The sequence below is a fragment of the Arctopsyche grandis genome, chromosome 1 (assembly GCF_051622035.1).
Source record: "Arctopsyche grandis isolate Sample6627 chromosome 1, ASM5162203v2, whole genome shotgun sequence".
NCBI classification, from domain to species: domain Eukaryota; kingdom Metazoa; phylum Arthropoda; class Insecta; order Trichoptera; family Hydropsychidae; genus Arctopsyche; species Arctopsyche grandis.
The window spans coordinates 20,697,999-20,719,936 of NC_135355.1; the positions used below are offsets into that span (position 1 = coordinate 20,697,999).

The following is a 21,938-nucleotide window of genomic DNA, read 5'->3' on the forward strand; positions in this document are numbered from 1 at the left end:
TTAGCTGTAGAACGTAAAAAACTGTTACATTAACTAGGCCGGATCTTAAAACGGTAATTTTGGAGTCCTATCGCTAGACCTAGTGGAAAACTTTCATAGTATTAAGGAAACGTTAATTAAAAAATTGTAAACAATGTCCGGTGCCTCCACCAATCGATTTATCTCTGTGCACCGGTACATAGAAAAACGAAATGAAAATTACTGAAGTCAGCCTTATAACACCTCACTCAAGCTTTTACAATCACGAAATCTGGAGTAGAGCATATTTTATTTGTAGAGGTAACGTGATTGTATTCTACCAGGTGATATTGCACAATCACCAAAGAATATTTGAACATATGTACATAAGTAAATAAACCATACTCACAATTAGATTTCTTGAATATTGAATCTTATACAATACCCGTGTAAAAATAAAATAAGATCACCTTAAACTAACTTGCCAGCATGCGAAAAAAGTTAACTGAAACTGGAAATATATACATAATATAACAGGAAGACGAGCAGATGTTCACAACATAAAGATTGTCTGACATGTACATACATACATACATATACTTTTATGTATTATGTATAACGGTTGAAATGGAAAATAGTTTTACCTTCGGCTGTATTTAATAGATATCTGAGTGAAGCAAAGGTTAAAGAAGGTGAAATCTTTTAAAGGAAAACAAAAATATTATAAATTTTGTCCACTGTTGTAAGAGTTCACAGAAGTCAACTAAAAAACCTATACATATGTATGTATGGCTTCATAAATTCACAACGTTCCATAGGATAGTGGTAAAAAACGTCCTCTTTTTCTAACATGTGACATTAATACTAGTGTTCTACCCGATGAAATATGTGTCTGTCCTGTGTTTAAGGCTTCCAATCCCGGGATACCGGGATCCCGGTGGTTTCTGGTACCGTAAATCCCGGTGCTGAATCTAGTCTGAATACCGGGATTACGGTGCTGGCAGAAATTTCTTTAAAAATATTATTTTCACAAAAATAATATGGAAAAAAACATAAAACAAAATTATATAATGAACAATGGTGGGATGAGCAATGACAGTCATAGTCCATTTGTTTGCCACCCATTTCTTCCACCCGTTTCGACGCCGGCTTGCCGTTTCCACGAAATGGTATGAACGGCCTGTATTGTGGCGCAGATATTGTGCTCAACGGCAATGATATTTGAAGCCTATTTTAACCGATTCGAACTCGGAATCGACCACTGGTCACATTTTCGTGATCTAGAAATAATGGGTGTGTGTCTGTGTTTCTGTGTGAGTGTCTGTATGTTTATTGTGTGTCAGTTTTCAACACTTATCGAACTGAAACTTAGTATTCGTTACTGAAATTTTTATCGATACACCATAATTTTTTTTTTAATTTTTAGTTGACCGGAAATGGTACCTCCTCTTATAGGTGTCCTCTTTCTTTTGAAGTTCTTGAATTAAATGATCTCCCAAGCCACTCATTAAATCGGACTGAAATTTCTTACTTGTAATAGAAATTATTAATATTATACCCCAATTATTTTTTCCTAAACCGAAAGTAGTATTTTTAATTTAGAGAATCAAGGCTTTTTATGTTTTTCTAAGAAATCCTTTAATTTATTGAACTGAAATGTGTAAAAGTTGGTAAGCATCCGTCAACCAGAAGTGACAGTGTACTCTTGTTTAATTTTTTCTTCCACTATTTTTTTCAACGCCTTTAACATGTGCGCTCTTCACATAAAAATCAAGTATAATTATTGTATCAATGTGATGAAAATAATGAAAAAATCACTAAATATAATAAACCGGAAGCGGGATTTTTTCCTCTTAGAAAAGTCAAAAATGTTGTGACAACGATTCTTTCCACGCCCTGAACATATTTAGCTGAAAATTTATATTTGTATTATTTTTGTACTAACATAGAGTTGATTAGGTTTTGGTCGGAATTCGTAAACCGGAAGTATAACTTTAGTCTTGTGTAAATTTTCCTACATTTGTGTTCAATTTGTATTGAAAATGCACATAGCCGGTATGTGTGAACTTATGTTCACACATACCGGCGTATGTTCACAAATCATAAAATCATTTTTCCCACATTACATTTGAAAATGAGACAATTTACTTTATTTAGAATTAATAATTTATAAAATGAGACTTTGTGATGAGTTCGCTAATAACTTCGGAATGATAGTTGTTTACCATAATATTTAAATAGGATTTTCGGGTTTGAGTATAAGTATATTTTTTTACTATTCCAAATCAACTAGTGAATCCTTGAGAACAGTATCATCTGTGTTTTAGATTTTTTAAAGATCCAGTGTTTCTTAAACTTGCATTTTTTTAAAGCGATATTTTATTTTATTTTTATTTATATTTTGTTTTATTTTATTTTACTTTTTCTTTCTCCTTTATATATTTTTATATACTATTTTAATTTTGTTCAGTTTAAACAAAGAATGGGATTTATGGATTTTATTTTTAATTTTTACACTTTTGTTATATTTTTTTTCTCTCTGAATGATGTATTATTTTCCTTTTGTTACTTTTTTTTATTTTATTTTATTTTACCATGTTTTCTGATTTTGCTTTTTTCCTTTATTTACAGTTTACTTGTTTTTATATATTTTTTAAATGTAGGCCATTGTGGCGCATTAGGTTCTTCCTGTAATGCCACAATGGTCCAAAACTATTAAATAAATAAATAAATAAATATTAAACTTTGAGCATATTATAATTGTGACTCCGTAAATAACTTTTGTTCCGCAAAATTTCTTACCAAAACAGATTTACAATTGCGTGTCTTCACATTCCTTACCATGCAAATACTACATATGTACATATATATAATAACTAGAGGTAGGATAGTCACAGTGCTATCCATTGTTCCATTGTTGTAAATCCTTTTTAAAAAAGGTTCGGCAAACCTTTTTTACACGCGGCACCTTCTGGGTCCGGTGACTGATAAAAACTACACTTACAAAAACAAATTTCATGAAATACAACATGGTGGTACAATTTACCGTTATGAAATACCAAGTGGTACGCGAGTCAAAAAAGGTTGGGAAACGCTGATCTACATGATAATTTCATAAATTGGAATACATTTATTTAATACTCTTTGTGCCTTGAAATATTACGCAAGCAGGGTTTCTCAACTAAGGAACCAAAAACAAAGTAAAAAATTATAGGAATAAAAAAATAATAATAATAATAATTAAAATAAGTAAAAGATATTAAATAAAAATAAATAAATATTAGAAAATGAAAGAAAAATCATGCAAATTTGAATAATATTAGTAAATATATAATTAAATTAAATACAAGTATACAATGAAAAATAATTCAAATTTAGATAATAATTAAATGAAATAATGACAAAAAATGAAAATGAATACGAAAAAAATCACAGGCAGACCATCATAAAATGATTGAATCTGCTCAACACAACAACTGTCGTCCGTTTAAAAAATGACACCAACTCTCCCGCCAAAAGTGAGCGCCAAAAGTGAGGGAAGGCCTTAATGGAAATTAAAGCCTTCGCCCTCGGCGCCCCCCAGAGCCTTTGCCCTGCAGGGCTTCGCCCTCGGCACCCCCAGAGCCTTTGCCTTTTCAGGTTTCGCCCTCGGTGCCCCCTAGGCCTTTGCCCTGTAGGGCTTCGCCCTTGGCGACCCCAGAGCTTTTGCCTTTTTTGGCTTCGCCCTCGGCGCCCCTTGAGCCTTTGCCCTGTAGGGCTACGCCCTCGGCATCCCCCAGAGCCTTTGCCCTGTAGGGCTTGACTCTCGGCGCCCCCAGAGCCTTTGCCCTCGGCGCCCCCAGAGCCTTTGCCTTTTTAGGCTTCGCCCTCGGCGCCCCCTAAGTCTTTGCCCTGTAGAGCATCGCCCTCGGCACCCCCCTGAGCCTTTGCCCTCGGCACCCCCAGAGCCTTGGCCTTTTTAGGCTTCGCCCTCGGCGCCCCCTGAGCCTTTGTCTTTTTAGGCTTTGCCCTCGGCGCCCCCTGAGCCTTCGCTCTCGGCGCCCCCTGAGCCTTTGCCCTGTAGAGCATCGCCCTCGGCACCCCCCTGAGCCTTTGCCCTCGGCGCCCCCAGAGCCTTGGCCTTTTTAGGCTTCGCCCTCGGCGCCCCCTGAGCCTTTGTCTTTTTAGGCTTTGTCCTCGGCGCCCCCTGAGCCTTCGCTCTCGGCACCCCCTGAGCCTTTGCCCTGTAGGGCTTAGCCCTCGGCGCCCCCAGAGCCTTTGCCTTTTTAGGCTTCGCCCTCGGTGCCCCCTGAGCCTTTGCCCTGTAGGGCTTTGCCCTCGACGCCCCCTGAGCCTTTGCCCTGTAGGGCTTAGCCCTCGCCCACGACAATTAGGGTCTACGTGACGAGCCAGAATGTTAAATTACAGAGAACACAAATATCGGAAGGCAAAGATCCAAAATCGACAGATCTAAAGTCGAAAGGTCAAAAAAAGGGTGCATGGTAAACGGTACATACTTGGTTTTCTGCGCGCGCTATTTTTCTATTTAACGGGTTGTTTCGAAAAGGAATTGAAACTCGAATAAAAATAAAGTTAAAGATATTGAATCGACTGGTTTCGGAAAGAAATTGATGCACGAATTACGAATGACAAATTACGAAGTGATTACGAATTACGAATTACGTTTTGTGCATCGCCGACGCCCCGACGCCTTTGCCCCCAGCGCCTCCAGCGCCCCCAGCGCCCCCGATGCCTTCGGCACCCCGGGAGCTTCGCCACCAGCGCCGCCGACGCCTCCGGCGCCCCCAGCGTCCCCGATGCCTTCGGCACCCCGGGGGCTTCGCCCCCGGAGCCCCCAGCGTCCCCGACGCCTCCGGAATCCCGGGGCCTTCGCCCCCAGTGCAAAAATGAAAAAAATGAAAAAACTGAAAAAATGAAAAAAATGAAAAAAACTGAAAAAACCTGAAAAAAAATGAAAAAAACTGAAAAAAACTGAAAAATATGAAAAAAATGAAATATATGAAAAATATGAAAAAAAAAAAATTGTTCCCCATACTGGTTGATGGTTGATCGTCCGTCACATATATACAAATATTCAATTATATATATTTAGCGACAGTCCGTTTTTATATATATTAATTTTCGCTATTTTCAAATTTCATTATTTATTATGCAAAATATATCCATTGATTATAATTCTCCAAATCCTTAATTAAAACTTAAGCAATTTTGATGAAGATAAAATGATTGATGAGCAATTACATAAGTATGTTATGACTAGAGGTAGGATAGTCACAGTGCTATCCATTGTTCGGCAAACCTTTAACAATGCATTTACAACCTTTGAACAATACACGGCCCCCTCAGGCTCAGGTGACTAGTTATTACTCATATACGTAAGTATGTACATAAATAAAAAATAATAAATAAAAAATTTAAACAAATAAAAATACTTACGGATAAGTACATGTAGTCCTCTTGAAACCTCGTAAACCTTTTCTAATACAAAAAAAAAGAATATTTAAATATATATGTATATCCAAAGTTATTACATATTTTTTTTATATTTTCAAAGATAAAACACAACTTCTAAATTGACATGACATCTTAACGCCATAAGTTGAAGCTCCATATTCATTTCTTTGCACAATATTTAGAATGCACAAACATTCATTACAAAACACTTTCAAAACAATTACAAAATACAGGAAAAAATTATATCGAAAACAAATGAATTTATAGTCAGAATTTATAGTAAAAAAAAAAATCCAAACCATTTAACAAGAATACTAATACGTAAATAAGCGAAAAACGAAACCGTGTCCGATAACTTTCGAGAAAAAACGGAAACTGACACCTCAAAAATTCTACTGATGACAATAATATCGTATCAAATAGCAATATTTCGCAAATCTTAAACGAATGGTGCAATATGTACCTGCAGTTGTGAACGCTCGCGTTTCGAATAAAATCAATCGTCGAATTATCACTGTACTGCAATCAGAATTGCATTTAATTCTCCCAAAATAAAGTCGAATGCTCGATTCGACCAATCTGTATTATTTTGTCGAGTTATTTCCCGTTTTTTATTCCGATTTCAAACGTTGAAATTCGCGTAAATTTCTGATCACGGGCGACCCTCGTGCGTAAGTTGTGAATTTAATTTAAATAAAATAAATGAGTGATCAACAATTCAAACAAGTGAAGTGGAGGGTGTTTGTGTTGAATTTTAAATGTCGTTGTAAATTTAAACATCATGCTCGTGAATTTACTGGTGATCTTCGGTGAGTACTATATATGTGTTTAATTTAATATTTCGACACATTATTACATAAATATACATACATATATTATGTGTATATGTATGCATTATACATATGTACATACATAACAATTAAATCCCTTTTTTATTTCAATCGAAAACATTTTCAAACTTTGATTTAATTATTCATTTTAAAATTTTTATATGTAGGTAGTAAAATAGTGTATCGAATTAATCAGTACACATTACATAATTTTATTTTATTTTATTTTATTTATTGAAAAATCAACAGACAACAGGATGTAGATATGTATAAAAAACAAATAGTAAATATATGTAACATCCGAGTCAAATGACAGATTTTTACAAAGATTATTAAAAAAATGAAAAAGAAAAGAATAAAGGCTATAACATGACAAAATAGAACATTGCATAATTAAACTATAGTATTAAAATATTGGAAAAATGTTATAAAATAGAATATAAGAAGAAATTGAAATGCAATTTAAGTATCAATAGATTTACCTATAGAATAGTCTAATATTTTTTCGCAATTCAATTCTTCTTGTCTTCAATTCTTAATTTGATCACTTGAGAAGCTTGAAAATAATCTCGGGGATTCTCAAATTTCATATTTATAAAAAAAAATGTTTTCGCAAATGCGAAAGAAGACTTATTTCGTAGCAAAAAAAGCTTGTCTTAATCGAAATAAAATTGAATTCACCTAAAATTGTGTATTATTTTGATTTTTAAATGCTTTTTATTATTGCTTTTTATTATTAATTATGTGCGTAGTAGACATCATCATTTGATGGTTGTACCTGCTGCTCGCACAGTTCTTTTTCGAATGGCTCCTATTCCAAGAGCTATTCGACTTCTCAATGAAATCGTTGCTGCTGTCCCTGAATGTGATATTTTCCACCTTGGGGAGCGTAGATTATCGGATATTATTTTAACATATTTATCTGGTAACCTGCGCTCATCATTACTTTCTTAATTTGAATGTGATGAATGAGTGGAATCTTAATGTACTCTCTTCCATTTGGGCCTCGCTGTGATTTTATTTTTATTTATATTTTGTTTTATTTTATTTTACTTTTTCTTTCTCCTTTGTATATTTTTATATACTATTTTAATTTTGTTCAGTGTAAACAAAGAATGGGATTTATGGATTTTATTTTTAATTTTTACACTTTTGTTATTTTTTTTCTCTCTGAATGATGTATTATTTTCCTTTTGTTACTTTTTTTTTTATTATTTTATTTTACCATGTTTTCTGCTTTTGCTTTTTTCCTTTATTTACAGTTTACTTGTTTTTATATCATGTTTTATATCTTTTTCAAATGTAGGCCATTGTGGCGCATTAGGTTCTTCCTGTAATGCCACAATGGTCCAAAACTATTAAATAATTAAATAAATAAATAAATTACGAAATTATGTTCACAATATATCTTATATATATTTTAATAGCTACTAATCTACTGATCATTTTCTTTTTTACAATTTTAATTTAATTTGGTTAGTAATCATAGTATTATATTATTCTAATGTTAAGAAGTGAAAAAAATGGTCGATAAAAAATTATTGACTCTTACTTTGAGTCTTATTATTTATTTATGTTACGTACGCCGCGGATTGTGCGAATTGCACTTAGACCAACGGATATCTGTTATCGGATTAACTAAATGCATGCACTTACTTCCAAAGATTATATATGGACTCTAAGTGCATTTAGGCTAAACAATGACCGTTATTAGTTATTTCTCAGAATCGGTACGGGAAGACCCAATGTCTTGGAAATACATATCCGAATACGTGACTATACAACAGGTAAACAGATTAGGCGTCCTGAGAGATCTACCCTTTATAAGGCGGTACGTAGGCGATATAATTCATTCTGGACTTAACCGTGACACTGCGTGTATCTCCTTAATCATCAATTAATGCTGTGAAACGACTGTTGGCCTTTTACTTGGATCCTCCACCCACCCCTACGCAACATTTATATAAAACAGAAATCAAATACATATAACGAAAATGTCACTAAAGTAATATATTTTTCAACGTGCCACGTAAAAATCTTTTCGACTTCATATCTAATCTAGATATTTTCAGTAAGGTAATTTTCATAAATATTGTATCAATTACACCGAGCACCTCAATATAACTAAAAATCTAGTATTGCTGTGTTAAAAATGAGTATTGAAATCAATAGTCAGATTGATTGTGAGTTTTCACTATCACTTATTTTTAGTATAATATGACACGATTAAACTATTCAAAAATGAAAATCTTTCAAATTATTTTTTTATATGAAAAACATCCAATTAAACATTTTTTTACAAATTAAGAGGGCTATACACCTGAAATTTTGTTGCCGTTCCTTTCTTCGATATATATATTGAGTGAATGCGACAATATATATCAATATATATATATATATATATATATATATATATATATATATATATATATATATATATATATATATATATATATATATATATATATATATATATATATATATATATTAAACTATTCAAAAATGAAAATCTTTCAAATTATTTTTTTATATGAAAAACATCCAATTAAACATTTTTTTTACAAATTAAGAGGGCTATACACCTGAAATTTTGTTGCCGTTCCTTTCTTCGATATATATATTGAGTGAATGCGACAATATATATCAATATATATATATATATATATATATATATATATATATATATATATATATATATATATATATATATCATGTGATCCCATATCATACCAAATGATCGCAATCAGATCAGAGAACAGAGAGCGGAGTAATAATTAGGAATAGAGAAGAGATCATAGACAGAGTTTATACGTTCTATGCAAAACTTTACGAGAACAACAACGGTCAATTTCCCGCTCCGGAATCGACACACGGCCAAAGGGTTCCTGCAGTATTGCCTAGCGAAGTAGAGGCCGCGCTAAAAACTGCAAAGAACGGTAAAACCCCAGGGGAAGATAATATTCCCATTGACTTACTTGATGTGGCGCCCCCCCCCCTAATTAATATCTTAGCTAGGCTTTTCAGCAAATGCATCCAGAACCAAGCTATACCAGAAGGATGGAATAACGCAACTATCATTTTAATACACAAAAAAGGCGACAAAAGCGATATCAAGAACTACCGACCCATTAGTTTACTTTCAGCGGTCTACAAGCTCTTCACGAAGGTTATTACAGAAAGACTGAAGAATATCCTCGACGAGAACCAACCTATAGAGCAGGCAGGGTTTAGGGCAAATTTCAGCACAATGGACCACCTCCAAGTAGTTGGCGAACTAATCGAGCGCGCCAACGAATATCAACGGCCATTGTGCCTAGGTTTCGTCGATTATGAGAAAGCCTTCGATACAGTTAGTCATAATGCAGTACTTAACGCTCTAAAAACACAGGGAGTGCCGGAACCCTATGTGGGACTGTTAGCTGCTGTTCAGACTATGTCTGATGATCGGCTTTCGTGGCTTTACGACCCACGATTTGGCCGATATATTTTTGTGCTGGCCACCCTGAGACAGCGGTTGGCACACAAACTGACAGTTGTCAATAGCGGTTTGGCGCGTTAACACCCCGGTGTTTACGGGGCCCACCTCGCCACCGAAATCACCAGCTAGAGGCTGGTGAGGGTTGTGACGATACTTGGAGACCAGCTCCAGTATCCGTCCGGTGTGCACCAGAGGAAGCTTGGTCTGTCTTCGTCCAGAAGGCAGACAACTGAGCTACGCGTGGCTAACCTCAAAAGGCACGCGTGGTTACTTTGTTTACCCCCCCCCTGTCCCCCCTGCTTGATCTCTGTATATATATATATAAAATACAGTCACCATACAAACAGAATTACAACCTGTTTTCATTATTATACAATTTCCCGCCTTTGTCCTGTATCACACTCACTTACGCACACTGTACGAAGGAGAAAGGGACATAGCAGAGCAGCCGACATCAGCAGAGACCAGACCACCGACGACGAAGGAAGGCACCTTGAGGAAACCAGCCCCGCCCAAGCTTACCACTAGCTATCTCACAAAACCGACTTCGGGGGTGCTCTCGAGTTGAACATCCCTGGAGTCTGTACAGCTGCAATATATAAGAATGCCACAGCTTCGGTTAAAAATTTTTCAGGTACAGATAGATTTAGCATAGGAAAAGGAGTAAGACAAGGAGATACAATCTCGCCTAAGTTATTCAATGCGGTGCTTGAGGGAGTTTTCAGGAAATTGGATTGGGATACAGCCGGAGTAAGCATCAATGGTCGCTTTTTGAGTCACCTTCGGTTCGCAGACGATATAGTTCTAGTTGCTCGTGATTCAGCTGACCTACTCATCAGACTAACACAGCTGGAAGAAAAGGATCTTTGATCAATGCGTTTTGCCAGTGATGACGTATGGATGTGAAACTTGGACACTGAACGCCAAGATGCAAAATAAAATCCAATGCACTCAAAGAAGTATGGAACGCTGTATGCTTGGCATAACGAGGAAAGACAGGAAGCGGAACACGTGGGTGAGAAATATGACAAGGGTAGTGGACATAGTGGATAGAGTGAAGAGATTGAAATGGCAATGGGCGGGTCACGTAGCTAGGAGGATGGACGAAAGGTGGACAAAAGAAGTGCTAGAATGGTACCCGAGAGAAGGCAAAAGAGTAAAAGGAAGACCGCAAGGAAGATGGGTGAACGAAATTAGGAAAATGTGCGGAATGAGATGGATGAGTGTTGCGCAAAACAGAGACGAGTGGAAGCGTGTTGGAGAGGCCTTCATCCAGCAGTGGATGGCGAATGGCTGTAAATGATGATGATGATGATATATATATTGAGTGAATGCGACAGTTGCGCTTCGACCAGATAATACGTGTAAGTATTTGTGTATATATGGATGGTGTACATATATGTATGTTTATATAAATGTCTTTGGCCAGGAAGGCGCATTGGGTTTACCTGTTAGGCCTTCTTGGTGTAAATTAAATAAAAAATTAAATAAAATACGAATTTTAAATCGACAAAATCGAGGTTTCGTATTCTCCTTTTTTCTCCTCCAAAACTGGACCAATTTTAAAAAAAAGTTCATCATCGGTATGAGAAAGATATTTTCTGTGCAACTATACGCGTATTTTTTTTTTAAATCGACCTTTAAATAAGCACGCTGGACTCTTTTCATTGGTGTAAAAAAGAGGCGATTTTATAGATGTTTGGCGGCTCCTAGTTCCTATAAAAAATAACTAATCAAAAAAATATAACGATTGATGCATCCCAATGGTGGATATCCATAGCATATTTAAAAATAATTTCTCTAGTGCCATAATTGAGGAAGGGAGAAGTGTAATACGTTTGTATGGACAAGGCGCTGGTGTCCAGCCATCTTAACCCTTTGACTGCTACAACAACGATAAATCGTTGTTTTGAAATCGGCGAAGATTGCTACGACGATCGTTGTTGTCGTCATTATCGTTGTTGTTGTCATCGTTGTTGTCGTTGTTGTCGTCATTTGCGGTTAAACAATAAATTCAAATAAATTTTTTTAATTAAAAAATAATTAAAAATTTATAATTATATAATAATAATTTTTTTAGATAAAATAAAAAAAATTTATTATTTAAATTAAAATGAAAATTTATTTTATAAAAATTTATCACTTTCACTGTCCGATATCATTTTGCAGAGTTAAAATAAATGGCAAAAAACAATAGAAATCCGCTTTCAATTATATAGGTCACGAGACGTCACGAATTCGTGCAATCAATCAAATGCAACTGAAATGCATACAAAATGTTTATGATACATGTTGAAAAATTATTTGATTATTAGAAACTTCGCACCCTTGTGTGTCTCGCTCACACGTACACAATTAAAACCAAGAAAGAAAGAGAGAAAGACCGCTACCTGTTTCAAATGTATCGCATGTTTTAACAACGACAAATACATCGATGTCTAAAAATAGATTATTGAAAAAAATAATGCGTCGGAAACAATCGTCAAAACTTATTTAGTGTATATATGTAGGTATCTCTTTCGCACGCACGCATGTAAAAACAAGACAGAAAGAGAGAGCGCGAGTCCACAACTGCATCTTAAAAATGTATATAAAGTATTAAAAATATTACGCGCGTTCGGCGAAGTAAGTATGTAAAAAAATATATTATATTTATTTTTTTATAAAGTAATTACAAATGTTAGCATTTTTCGCTTGGACATTGAAAAACCTCGTAGCAGCCAAAGGGTTAAAGAACACTGATTATAACTTAAATTCAGGCGACCAAATTTGTAAAATTTAATACGAATAACGAACAACCAAAACTTCGACTCTTGGATTCTATGTTCATAGATTACCAAGTAACTATTTTTACAAATGTTATTTTATTTATTATTTTTATTTTACATACATATTTTCACATACATATTGTTGCGTAGGGGTGGGTGGAGGATTCAAGTAAAAGGCCAACAGTCGTTTCACAGCATTTATTGATGATTAAGGAGATATACGCACTGTCACTGCTCAGTCCAGAATGACATGATATCGCCTAAGTATCGCCTTATAAGGGATAGATCTCTCAGGACATCTTCGACGTCTAATTTGTTTACCTATTGTTATGGTCACGTACGGATATGTCTTCCCACGACACGGTACAGGTCAATTCTGCGAAAGGACCAATACCAGCCAACTCGGTCGCCATTGTTTAGCCTACATGCACTTACCTTATCGTTAATCCTTAAAACCACTTACACCGGTCACACGGTCTCTCAGGACGCTACCCGGCCTAATCCGATCGCAATTACTCGGCGGCTCTTTTTAGTATACGTAACAATATATACAAATATACCAGGAAGGCTTAACAGTTAAACCCCAAATGCGCCTTCCTGGTCCACATAATTATTACATAGATACATGTAAATCTAAATATCTGACATCTATGGTCAGTATACATATGTATATTACAAACATCGTATTAATACGATAAATTACGATGAATAACTTTCATGTAACAATACGAATTTTATATTCGATAAACAACCACAGAGACATCTATGGTGAGCAATATGGCGAAACTTAAGATTTAACAATAACTAAAGGTTCGCAACAGAAAATTGGGAAGGAAACGCCAATTTTACAGGAATCGTTTCAATGAAAATCAGAAAAATTGGCAAATTCTGATAAGAAACGATCGACCTAGACAAATCAAGGTCTGGCCAACAGCGAGACTTAGCGGGGATTCGAACTCGTAACATCAAGTACGAAATAATTCAATATTCACCTCTAGACCACGCTGCTGGTTATATATTCGATATTTCAGAAATAATGTACATTTTATTTTAAACTTGAATTAAAACATATGTATGAATATTCAATTTTTGTTTTATTTTTAAAATATTAATATAATACACAAATTTGCTTTTATTAAAATATTTTATCTTTTATAATATAGCTTTTATTTTTCTTTTAATATGTATATATGTATTATGTACATACATTCATATGTATGTACATAAATTATTTGCCAAGGTTTCGACGTAAGTGTCTGGAAATAAACTTTATAGGGAAAATTTTATTATTTACTACAAAATTAAAGAGGGACCCATAATTTATTTCTCCTAAAGACTTTTGATTTTTTCCAAAATAGCCAAATTTTTTTATTATTTTGACGGTGGTAAACGGACTATTTCGCAAATTGGGATCGCGCACACGACAATCGTAACCACGAAAACCGCAAATACGGAATATCTGGCACTCGGGTTTTCGTTAGTATAATAGTTCACGTGGATGGATGGAATATTCTGGAACTAGATGTTCCGTAATCGCGATTTTAGTTATGTTTGCGAGATCGCTTTGTGCGGAATAATCACCGAACCAGTAGCGGTCACAGATTTTCATTTTCATATCCTTTTAATTTTGTTTTTACATCACATATTTTCCCTGGAAAATTGACAGATGTCAATGAAATTTTCCCATATGCAATTTTTGGCATACATGCAATATATTGAAACAGTAAAAAAAATATATGTATATATTTCTACTATACATAAAATCAATTTAACAATTAATTATACAATAGGAATTTTATGGCGTGTCATAAGTATGTCACTGCTGCCCTAGTTCAATAAAAAATAGATTGAATTAAATTCAAATACATATGGCGAATGTGTAGAAAGGCGCAAAAAATAGATGTGAAGTAATCAATGGGCGTGTAAAGGTAAAAAATTAGAGCCAAAGCTGTCATTAGTGTGTGACGTAGGTGGTGGCTGAGAGTGCGCACGTGGTGAGTGGTGATGAGCTCTCGATCGTCTGCCGAGCCCAATCCGGTGCTCGAACGGCTTCAGCAATACCTCAAAGAGAAGAATCCTACCGAGGCGACGGAAGAACCGCCGACATTAGCACCCTCACCCACTAGAGTCGACCTTAACCAAAACAACATATTTTCGGACGAAGATCGTCTCAACTTCGATCTGCTCAAGCAAGTCCTAGACTATAAGAAATCCCTCTTATTAAGACAACCAGACGTCATCGACGTTCTGAAGACCATAGCTGATAGCCATCGCAAGTAAACAAATATGTCGGTGTGCTCGTCGAGAACGTCACACGTGGCGTTGATGCGAAACTCGATTGCTAACAGAAACTCCTTCATCGAAACGGCCGTCAAAATCAAAGAGAATATCGTCAAATCTGCGCTCAATGAGCTCTTCAACGAGGGTAATGGGAAGGCTTACGAAGACTTAGTACGGACACTGCGAGCTCGTCCTCTCAATGACGGGAATGCTGTCATCGTATTAAACGATTGCTCGCTATGTGTGGGAGCGATGGGACGTGAAGCGAAACTTTTGGTTGAAGTTTTGTTTACTTTGAATTGGAATACAATGTCAGAGAAAGTGATCGAACTGTTTTCAAAATGGGTTTTGGATTTACTCACGGCCCAAATCTATCATGCTCCTATGGCTATTGGATCGCTTTTGAAAGTGTTGGCGAAAAGTGAGTTACATCACCAATGACCGCTATTATATTATAACTAATGTTTAATTGTAATTTATTATGATTATTCTTTTCAGGTGATGAAATGTGGATAGGAAGTCCATCGCTCCGACAAGCAATGATGTATTCTCATGTACACAATTTAATAGCTCAAATAGTTTCCGTAATACCTATGTAAGTATTCGCTTTATTTCATTACTATCCATTTATATCTAAATTAAATTAAACCAAATAATAATATGAATTATAACTGGAAAAAACCCCGTCACCTTTTCTTTTTAATACGATTTAAAGTTGCTTGTTTTCAACTTCTGTTTTAAATTATTTAAAGTGTCAAAGCTTCAAGTTCTGGACTTCATTTCTAAACTATGTACATATATGTATACAGAAACATAGAATATGGGAATGAGATATCAAAGGAAGAAGTACCAAAAACTAACATATGTTGCTTTGTGTCTATGATTCAGCAATCAATACCAATAAAATTAAATGAACGAATAGTTTTTGAACTGAACTGCAAAACTTCTATGATTAGATTAGATTCTATGATATTGATATTTTACTCCTTTTTTGTTTTAAATGAAAATATAATTTTATTAATTATTTACATTTTGGAAAGCCTTCATGAAGGCTTAATATGAACAATAACAAATCTGATATGTATCTATGTACATACATATACAATGTTTGTCTGTCTGTCACGTATGCGTTCCTATGCCATTCAACCGATTACGACGAAACTTGAGTTAAAACATGAGTTTGAGTGAGTATGAAACATGAGTTATTGTGTGCATGCCCACGATAGTTTCTGTAAAAAAAATCGGGAATGGGAAAACAGGAATGAGTGGCATTGCATAGCAATAATTTCAAATTATTGCCGCCGCAATAATAATGCTCGCCACCTGCGTTTTTCCGGAAAATTATCATTACTGTAATTTAATTTTATTAAGTATTAATTTGAAACTGAAACATTCACTTATCGAGAAACGGAAATTGGATGTGTTATTGTGGCATTGCAACGTATGCTGGGTTCAGCTATTTATACATATAAAGATATTTAATCAAGTTTTGTGTATTTAATCAATTTCAGGAGTACTGAGGTCCTAGTTCGTAGTGCAATAGATAATTTCCCATACCATAAATGCAATCCGTGCATCAATCAAGCATATACTCATAATTTACTATGGATCACTCGTTATATACCCACACTTACAGATGACCTCCTCACGCTTATTTTGAACAGGTAAAATCGAATTAATTAAATTAAAATGACAGTGATGTGTTTGGTGTGATGTATCATAATATGTATAATGTCTGGTTTTATAGATTAATTATAATAGATGTCAACATTAGAAACAATTCTGATAGTGTCAACAACGATATATTTGATATTGAAGTGGAGGATAAAACAGATGACCTAATTGAAAGCTTAGATTTATGTATGACTGAAGTTTTCCAGTGGATGGATCAAAATGGTCCTGAAATTTTGGATTTATTATTTTCTGTCTTTCAGCGGGTCATACTTCCAACTTATGGAACTAGGTATGATTGGATAGTTTCCAATTTTCTTATTTCATGTTCAAATCATATTTGCAAGTGAATATATCTAAATCTCCATCTAAACTATGTGCATTTAAATTAATTATAATTTATTTACAGAAATGTTCAATTTATTATGTTGTATGGATTATCAAAAGATGTTAGAAGAGTGCCAGACTTCTTAGAAATATTATGGCAGCTAGTTCCTAGTGCCCGAGTTGGACCAGGTCCTAGACAAGCTAGTATAGCCCATTTGGCAGGACTGCTAGCCAGAGCCGCATATATTAATACACAGAGTATAAAAATTTATATTAAAAAAATGACAGAATGGTGTCATTCTTATATTAAAGCACAAGAAATGCCAAGCTCGCACAATGGAAAGAATCCTCACAGTGTGTTTTATTCAGTTTGCCAATATATTTTTTATCTAGTTGCATTTAAACACAAAGAACTATTTTCTGATAAGAATGGTAAGCTTTGTTTATTTTTTTATATTGAATATAATTTGTTAAAATACTCTTTCTACTGTGGTTTTTTCTTGGTATTCATCAGGTTTAATTTTCGTGGTGTCATTAAATTTGCCGAAAATAGTAATGTGCTCTTTAAATCCTTTGCGAATGTGCCATGAGGGTATCGCTGAAGCCTTCGCCTCTATTACAAGGATACATCAAATAGTATACTGTCACGCGCTGATGGAGCAAAATTTAAGACGTCATCTTAGAGCTGAAGAAGAATCATTAGAACACCAAGAATGGTTTCCATATGATCCATATGTACTACCCAAGTTAGTATCACCAAGTGATATTTTCAAATACACATTTTTTTCAATGCATACTTACTTGATTCCAAATGTCGTGTACTTCACCATGTTAAACAATTGGTGACCAGAAAAATGTACTCGAGAGAGTTGCACTCTCGAGACATCCAAACTTTCAAAGATGCTCAAGGAGAACTAACGCAATAGAATTCCACAAAAAAGCATCAAGGGGTATTTGTATATTATCCAAGGGTGCTAACCTTTTTTTGTGGAATTCTATTGCGTAAGTTCTTTTTGAGCGCCATTGAAAATTAGGACTTCTCGAAACTGTGCCACTATTCAGTGCAATTAGTGCATTTTTCAGGTAACCCAAACAATTATTATGTTTTCCATGTATTGAAGTTTTCTTGGGAAAGCTATTTCAACATATGTATAGTTATTTAACCAAGTTGTAAATATTAATGCGTTTTTGTTTATTTTCAGATCTTCTAAATGGATTTTGCCTATTTATAAGGAATATGAAGAGACTGTAAATGATGTGACACTTAAAAGTGTTGAAATGTGTGGTGAAGAAGATGATTTTTTGGCCACCAGTCCCAATCCCCATTTATCAAAATCTTCCTTCAACAGTCTTCGACACATCAATTGATATTATGTTTTATTTTTCCTTTTATTTAAATAAAAACATTGTGATAAAAATAAATGTCTTTTATGTCGTCAATATACATTTATTAATAAATTAATATAATTAAAACTTTCACACACATTAATTTTAAAATACATATAGCTCACTTTTACTTCATTATTCATATACTGATCGATACGAAAAGTTAATGAAGATTTGAGTAATTCAAAATTTTATTAATAAAAATTATAATATGATACATTATAACATGTTTAAGAAATGTATTTAAAACATTTATAATAAAATTTTGGGTTAAGCGATCAGTGCATTCGCTTATTAGATAGTAGCTAGAATACAAATTTGAAGAAAAGGCATCATATAATATGAACATTTCTTTGATAAAGAATGGATTATTTCCTAGGAAAATGTAAGATAATTCAATATGAATTTTTATAACATTAATAATTCCTACATAAATCTAGATATAATGCTTACATACGTTGAGAGTTTTCACTTATAGTTAATGTGAATGCACTTTATTATGAGTATTAAGACATTTGATATTTCGATTAGTTTATCACCTATAAATCAATCATTAGTTAAATAGTAAAAGGACTAACAAAAAAAATTGAGATTATTTGGAATAAAGCGTAGTAAAATTACATGTACATAACTTTAATCATTTTGGGTTATGCTATCTTTTTTTGTGATATGGGTGTCTTCGTCGCCAAGATTGGTTGTCTTTCTTTGTAGGTTGAATTTGTTTTGTTTGGTATTGAGCTATAATTGGAGTTTCTTTTGATGCTAATTTGTTAATCACAAAGTCGTCTCCGGCCTCTTTATTTTCCATCATTTTCAATTTAGCTTCAATTGATTGAATTGCTGTCTTTTTACTTAGTTTCGTATCCGATTTAGACGTCGTTCCAGCCAAAACGGCAATTCCCAATTCTGGTTTTGGTTTTTCAATCTCTTCCTAAAAGTTAATATTCACGCATAAACAAAAAGTTATTTTAAACCCATTAAAAACATAATTAACGAAAACTTACATTTGATGTATTTTTGGCCCATTTTACCGATAAGTTTCGACATCCTACTAATTTGCCATGTAGCTGTTCCTTGGCATTAATAGCATCGTGGCGTTTCTTGTATGTGACAAAGGCAAATCCTCTGGGCTGTCCGACAAGGTGACCGCTCCGGTGAAACATTAAGTCAAACTTGTCGATATTACCAAAGGAGCGTACCAGTTTCAGAAGTTGATACCGGTAATCATAAAAATTGCATATAATGATAATAAAAATTACATATTCTGATAAAAATTGCATAAAATGATAGTATTTGCATAGCCTTCTATTTTAATAATGATAAATTATATAAACCAAAGAACCAAATAAGGATATCTAATTACAGGTTTAACTACAGTATATAAGGACCTAATATGTAATATGTTTTAACTATTTAACTTAAGGCTTATTACCCATTTAACTATTATTATTTCCCCAAGTTGCACATATAACCATTATATGGAGAAAAAAAACCTTGTGCACAAATTTTAAGTTCCATTTAGTTATGGAATAAGATCTTTCAAGTATGAATGTAAATCAATATATTTACGGTAATTGAACTGAAGGTACCTACTCATTTATTCTAGGATCTAAATTGCCAATCCAGAGTCTTCCATCGTCTGGGATTGAAGGTTTGAGAGGGTCCAAACTCAGAGGCACCTTAAAATTGATATCATTACGTTTTAAAATTGATATTTTATTAAATATATACGTATAAATATATTGATTTCATGTTATTAAAATATTGGCATTAAAAATATATATATGGCTACCGTGTCCTCCATGTCAATATATTTGTATTAATTCAATCGCCAGTGAAAATATAACAAACGCCCAGTATCGTTCGTTGACAGTCAGTTTCGCCACCACTATATATAATGAAGATATCGATATTGCCAACTGAATATATTAAACGCAAATCTATAATTTTTATTCCGCAAAAAGCGATCTCACGCAAGTCACTAAAATCACGATCACGGATCACATGTCGATTACAAAGAAACTTCTTCTTCAAAAAAAATGGTCTTTACAAACAAAATACAAATAAACTAGAAAGCCTAATCGGAATCGTACAGTCGTTTAATTGCTCATTCGTTTACTTGTCATTCACAAAAGACAACCAAACAACAAATTTAAAGAACAACCTAGATCTTTTTAATTGATGCTGACAATACAATCAAAAAACATTTAAAGGTCTGATACAATATTTGAAAGGCTATAAAAATATAGAAGAGGCTTGTAAAAATAGAAAGTACTGTTAAAATTAGTATTTCGGAAGATTCTAGTTTTGCTCCGACCAATTGGCTGATAGGCGGCTTTCGTGGCGTTACGACCCACGAAAGGCGCCTTTGTTTGTAGAGGACGCGGCTTTTTGTACGCGTTTTCCCCTGTCTATTCATTTCCGCCAACCGACGAGTGATCCCCTCTTTACTCCCGACTTACCTATCGAGTCTTCCGAGTCACCGATAGGAATCTCGATTTATCTCAATTAAATCAAACCATATATTCCCGCCAAGGATAGATTCCCACGCTCAACCATTGACGTCATCTTGAAGCTGCAAAACCAAACGACATTCAGACGCCACAAAATACGGAGAACCAAATCAAGCAGAACAGCGAGACGCAGCCGAGAACACCTGCACCCATTACCAGAGAATATATTGTAACCCATTGACGTCATCTCGCTTCCAAAACATACCAAATTACGTCAAGACTCCGCAGAACAATGGCAGCGTTAACACTAGAGGTATCCACCACGGTATTTGATGGAGCTAGCAAATACAGCGTGTTCCAAGCCACACGCCCCTCCATAATTCCCGCAGTACCCATCGGATTGCCTTGGAAGGATGTCGTCGATATTTCAGAGAGCGTGTCGCGAACATATTTACGACATTTGCTCGGCTTATTACTTTATTAAATTATCTTTCTATTTATTACTTAATAGTGTTTTTACCCGGCTTCACTCGGTATTTGTAATATAAAAGGCTTAAACATGGCCAATCTAATAGTAAACATTTTATTAAATGTATTTGAATAGTTTTATTTTTTTTTTAATTTATTTGTATATGTTCGCTGACGTCGTGGATTTACGAACCAACAATACAAAGTCTGTTTCTAAATTATATATTAGATTTAAATGTTCATTTATCCACTACTACTTTTTTAACACTGTTTTGTTGATGATTGTGTTTAAATGTTGTTTTTTTTTGTAATTTTGTATCTTATTTTTTGCTTTTGCTTTTTGTTCTACATATTATTACTTTATCTATGTACATATATTAAATACTAAAAATATTAAGAGGGTTGGATAGCAGCGTCACTTTTGAATATCGCTTTATAAAAAATGTTGTTTTTGTTTCTGTCTTCGAGCTACAGCCCGAACTACCACGAAAGTGAGTGAGAGTGTGTGTGTGCGCGCGCGTTTTGCATCGAGCACAAATTCCCAAACATCGAATATTATTGATGTATTATTGATGCGAGCGGGAAATATTTGTACTTGCAACGTTTGGGAACATGCATCTTTCGTAATATGCTGTTTCGGTCGCTCGCGCTTATGAATGTATTTACGCGTCCCGCTTCTTTGAATTCTCCTTTCCGTCGTGTCATATGCATATCGTTCAGCGTTTGTTTGTACGAAAGTCTAAGAACTGAGTACTTACAATGGATGGAAGAAAAGGGAAGAAATAACGTATGTTCCAGTCGACTAAAAGACAAAAACGATATTTTAAACGAAATATCCATCTTACAACACATTCGACCACCAGGT

At 34.4% G+C, this 21,938-nt stretch overlaps 2 protein-coding genes across 2 annotated transcripts; one reads left to right on the top strand and one right to left on the bottom strand.

Moving 5' to 3' along the window:
- Window positions 1-14,386: 14,386 nt before the first annotated feature.
- Tif-IA (RNA polymerase I-specific transcription initiation factor RRN3 homolog Tif-IA) lies at window positions 14,387-18,226 on the top strand. The gene is made up of 7 exons (XM_077441709.1): window positions 14,387-15,189; window positions 15,267-15,363; window positions 16,280-16,432; window positions 16,516-16,731; window positions 16,849-17,198; window positions 17,281-17,512; window positions 17,969-18,226. The coding sequence occupies exons 1-7, from the start codon at window positions 14,775-14,777 to the stop codon at window positions 18,132-18,134; spliced, it is 1,629 nt and encodes a 542-aa protein (XP_077297835.1). The 5' UTR covers window positions 14,387-14,774; the 3' UTR covers window positions 18,135-18,226.
- Window positions 18,181-20,025, bottom strand: LOC143919408 (putative RNA-binding protein 18). Its single transcript, XM_077441720.1, has 4 exons — window positions 19,945-20,025; window positions 19,743-19,831; window positions 19,157-19,367; window positions 18,181-19,083 (listed from the first exon to the last, which is right to left on the bottom strand). Exons 1-4 carry the CDS (start codon window positions 19,954-19,956, stop codon window positions 18,805-18,807), a joined length of 591 nt encoding a protein of 196 aa, XP_077297846.1. The 5' UTR covers window positions 19,957-20,025; the 3' UTR covers window positions 18,181-18,804.
- Between the last annotated feature and the right edge of the window lie 1,913 nt (window positions 20,026-21,938).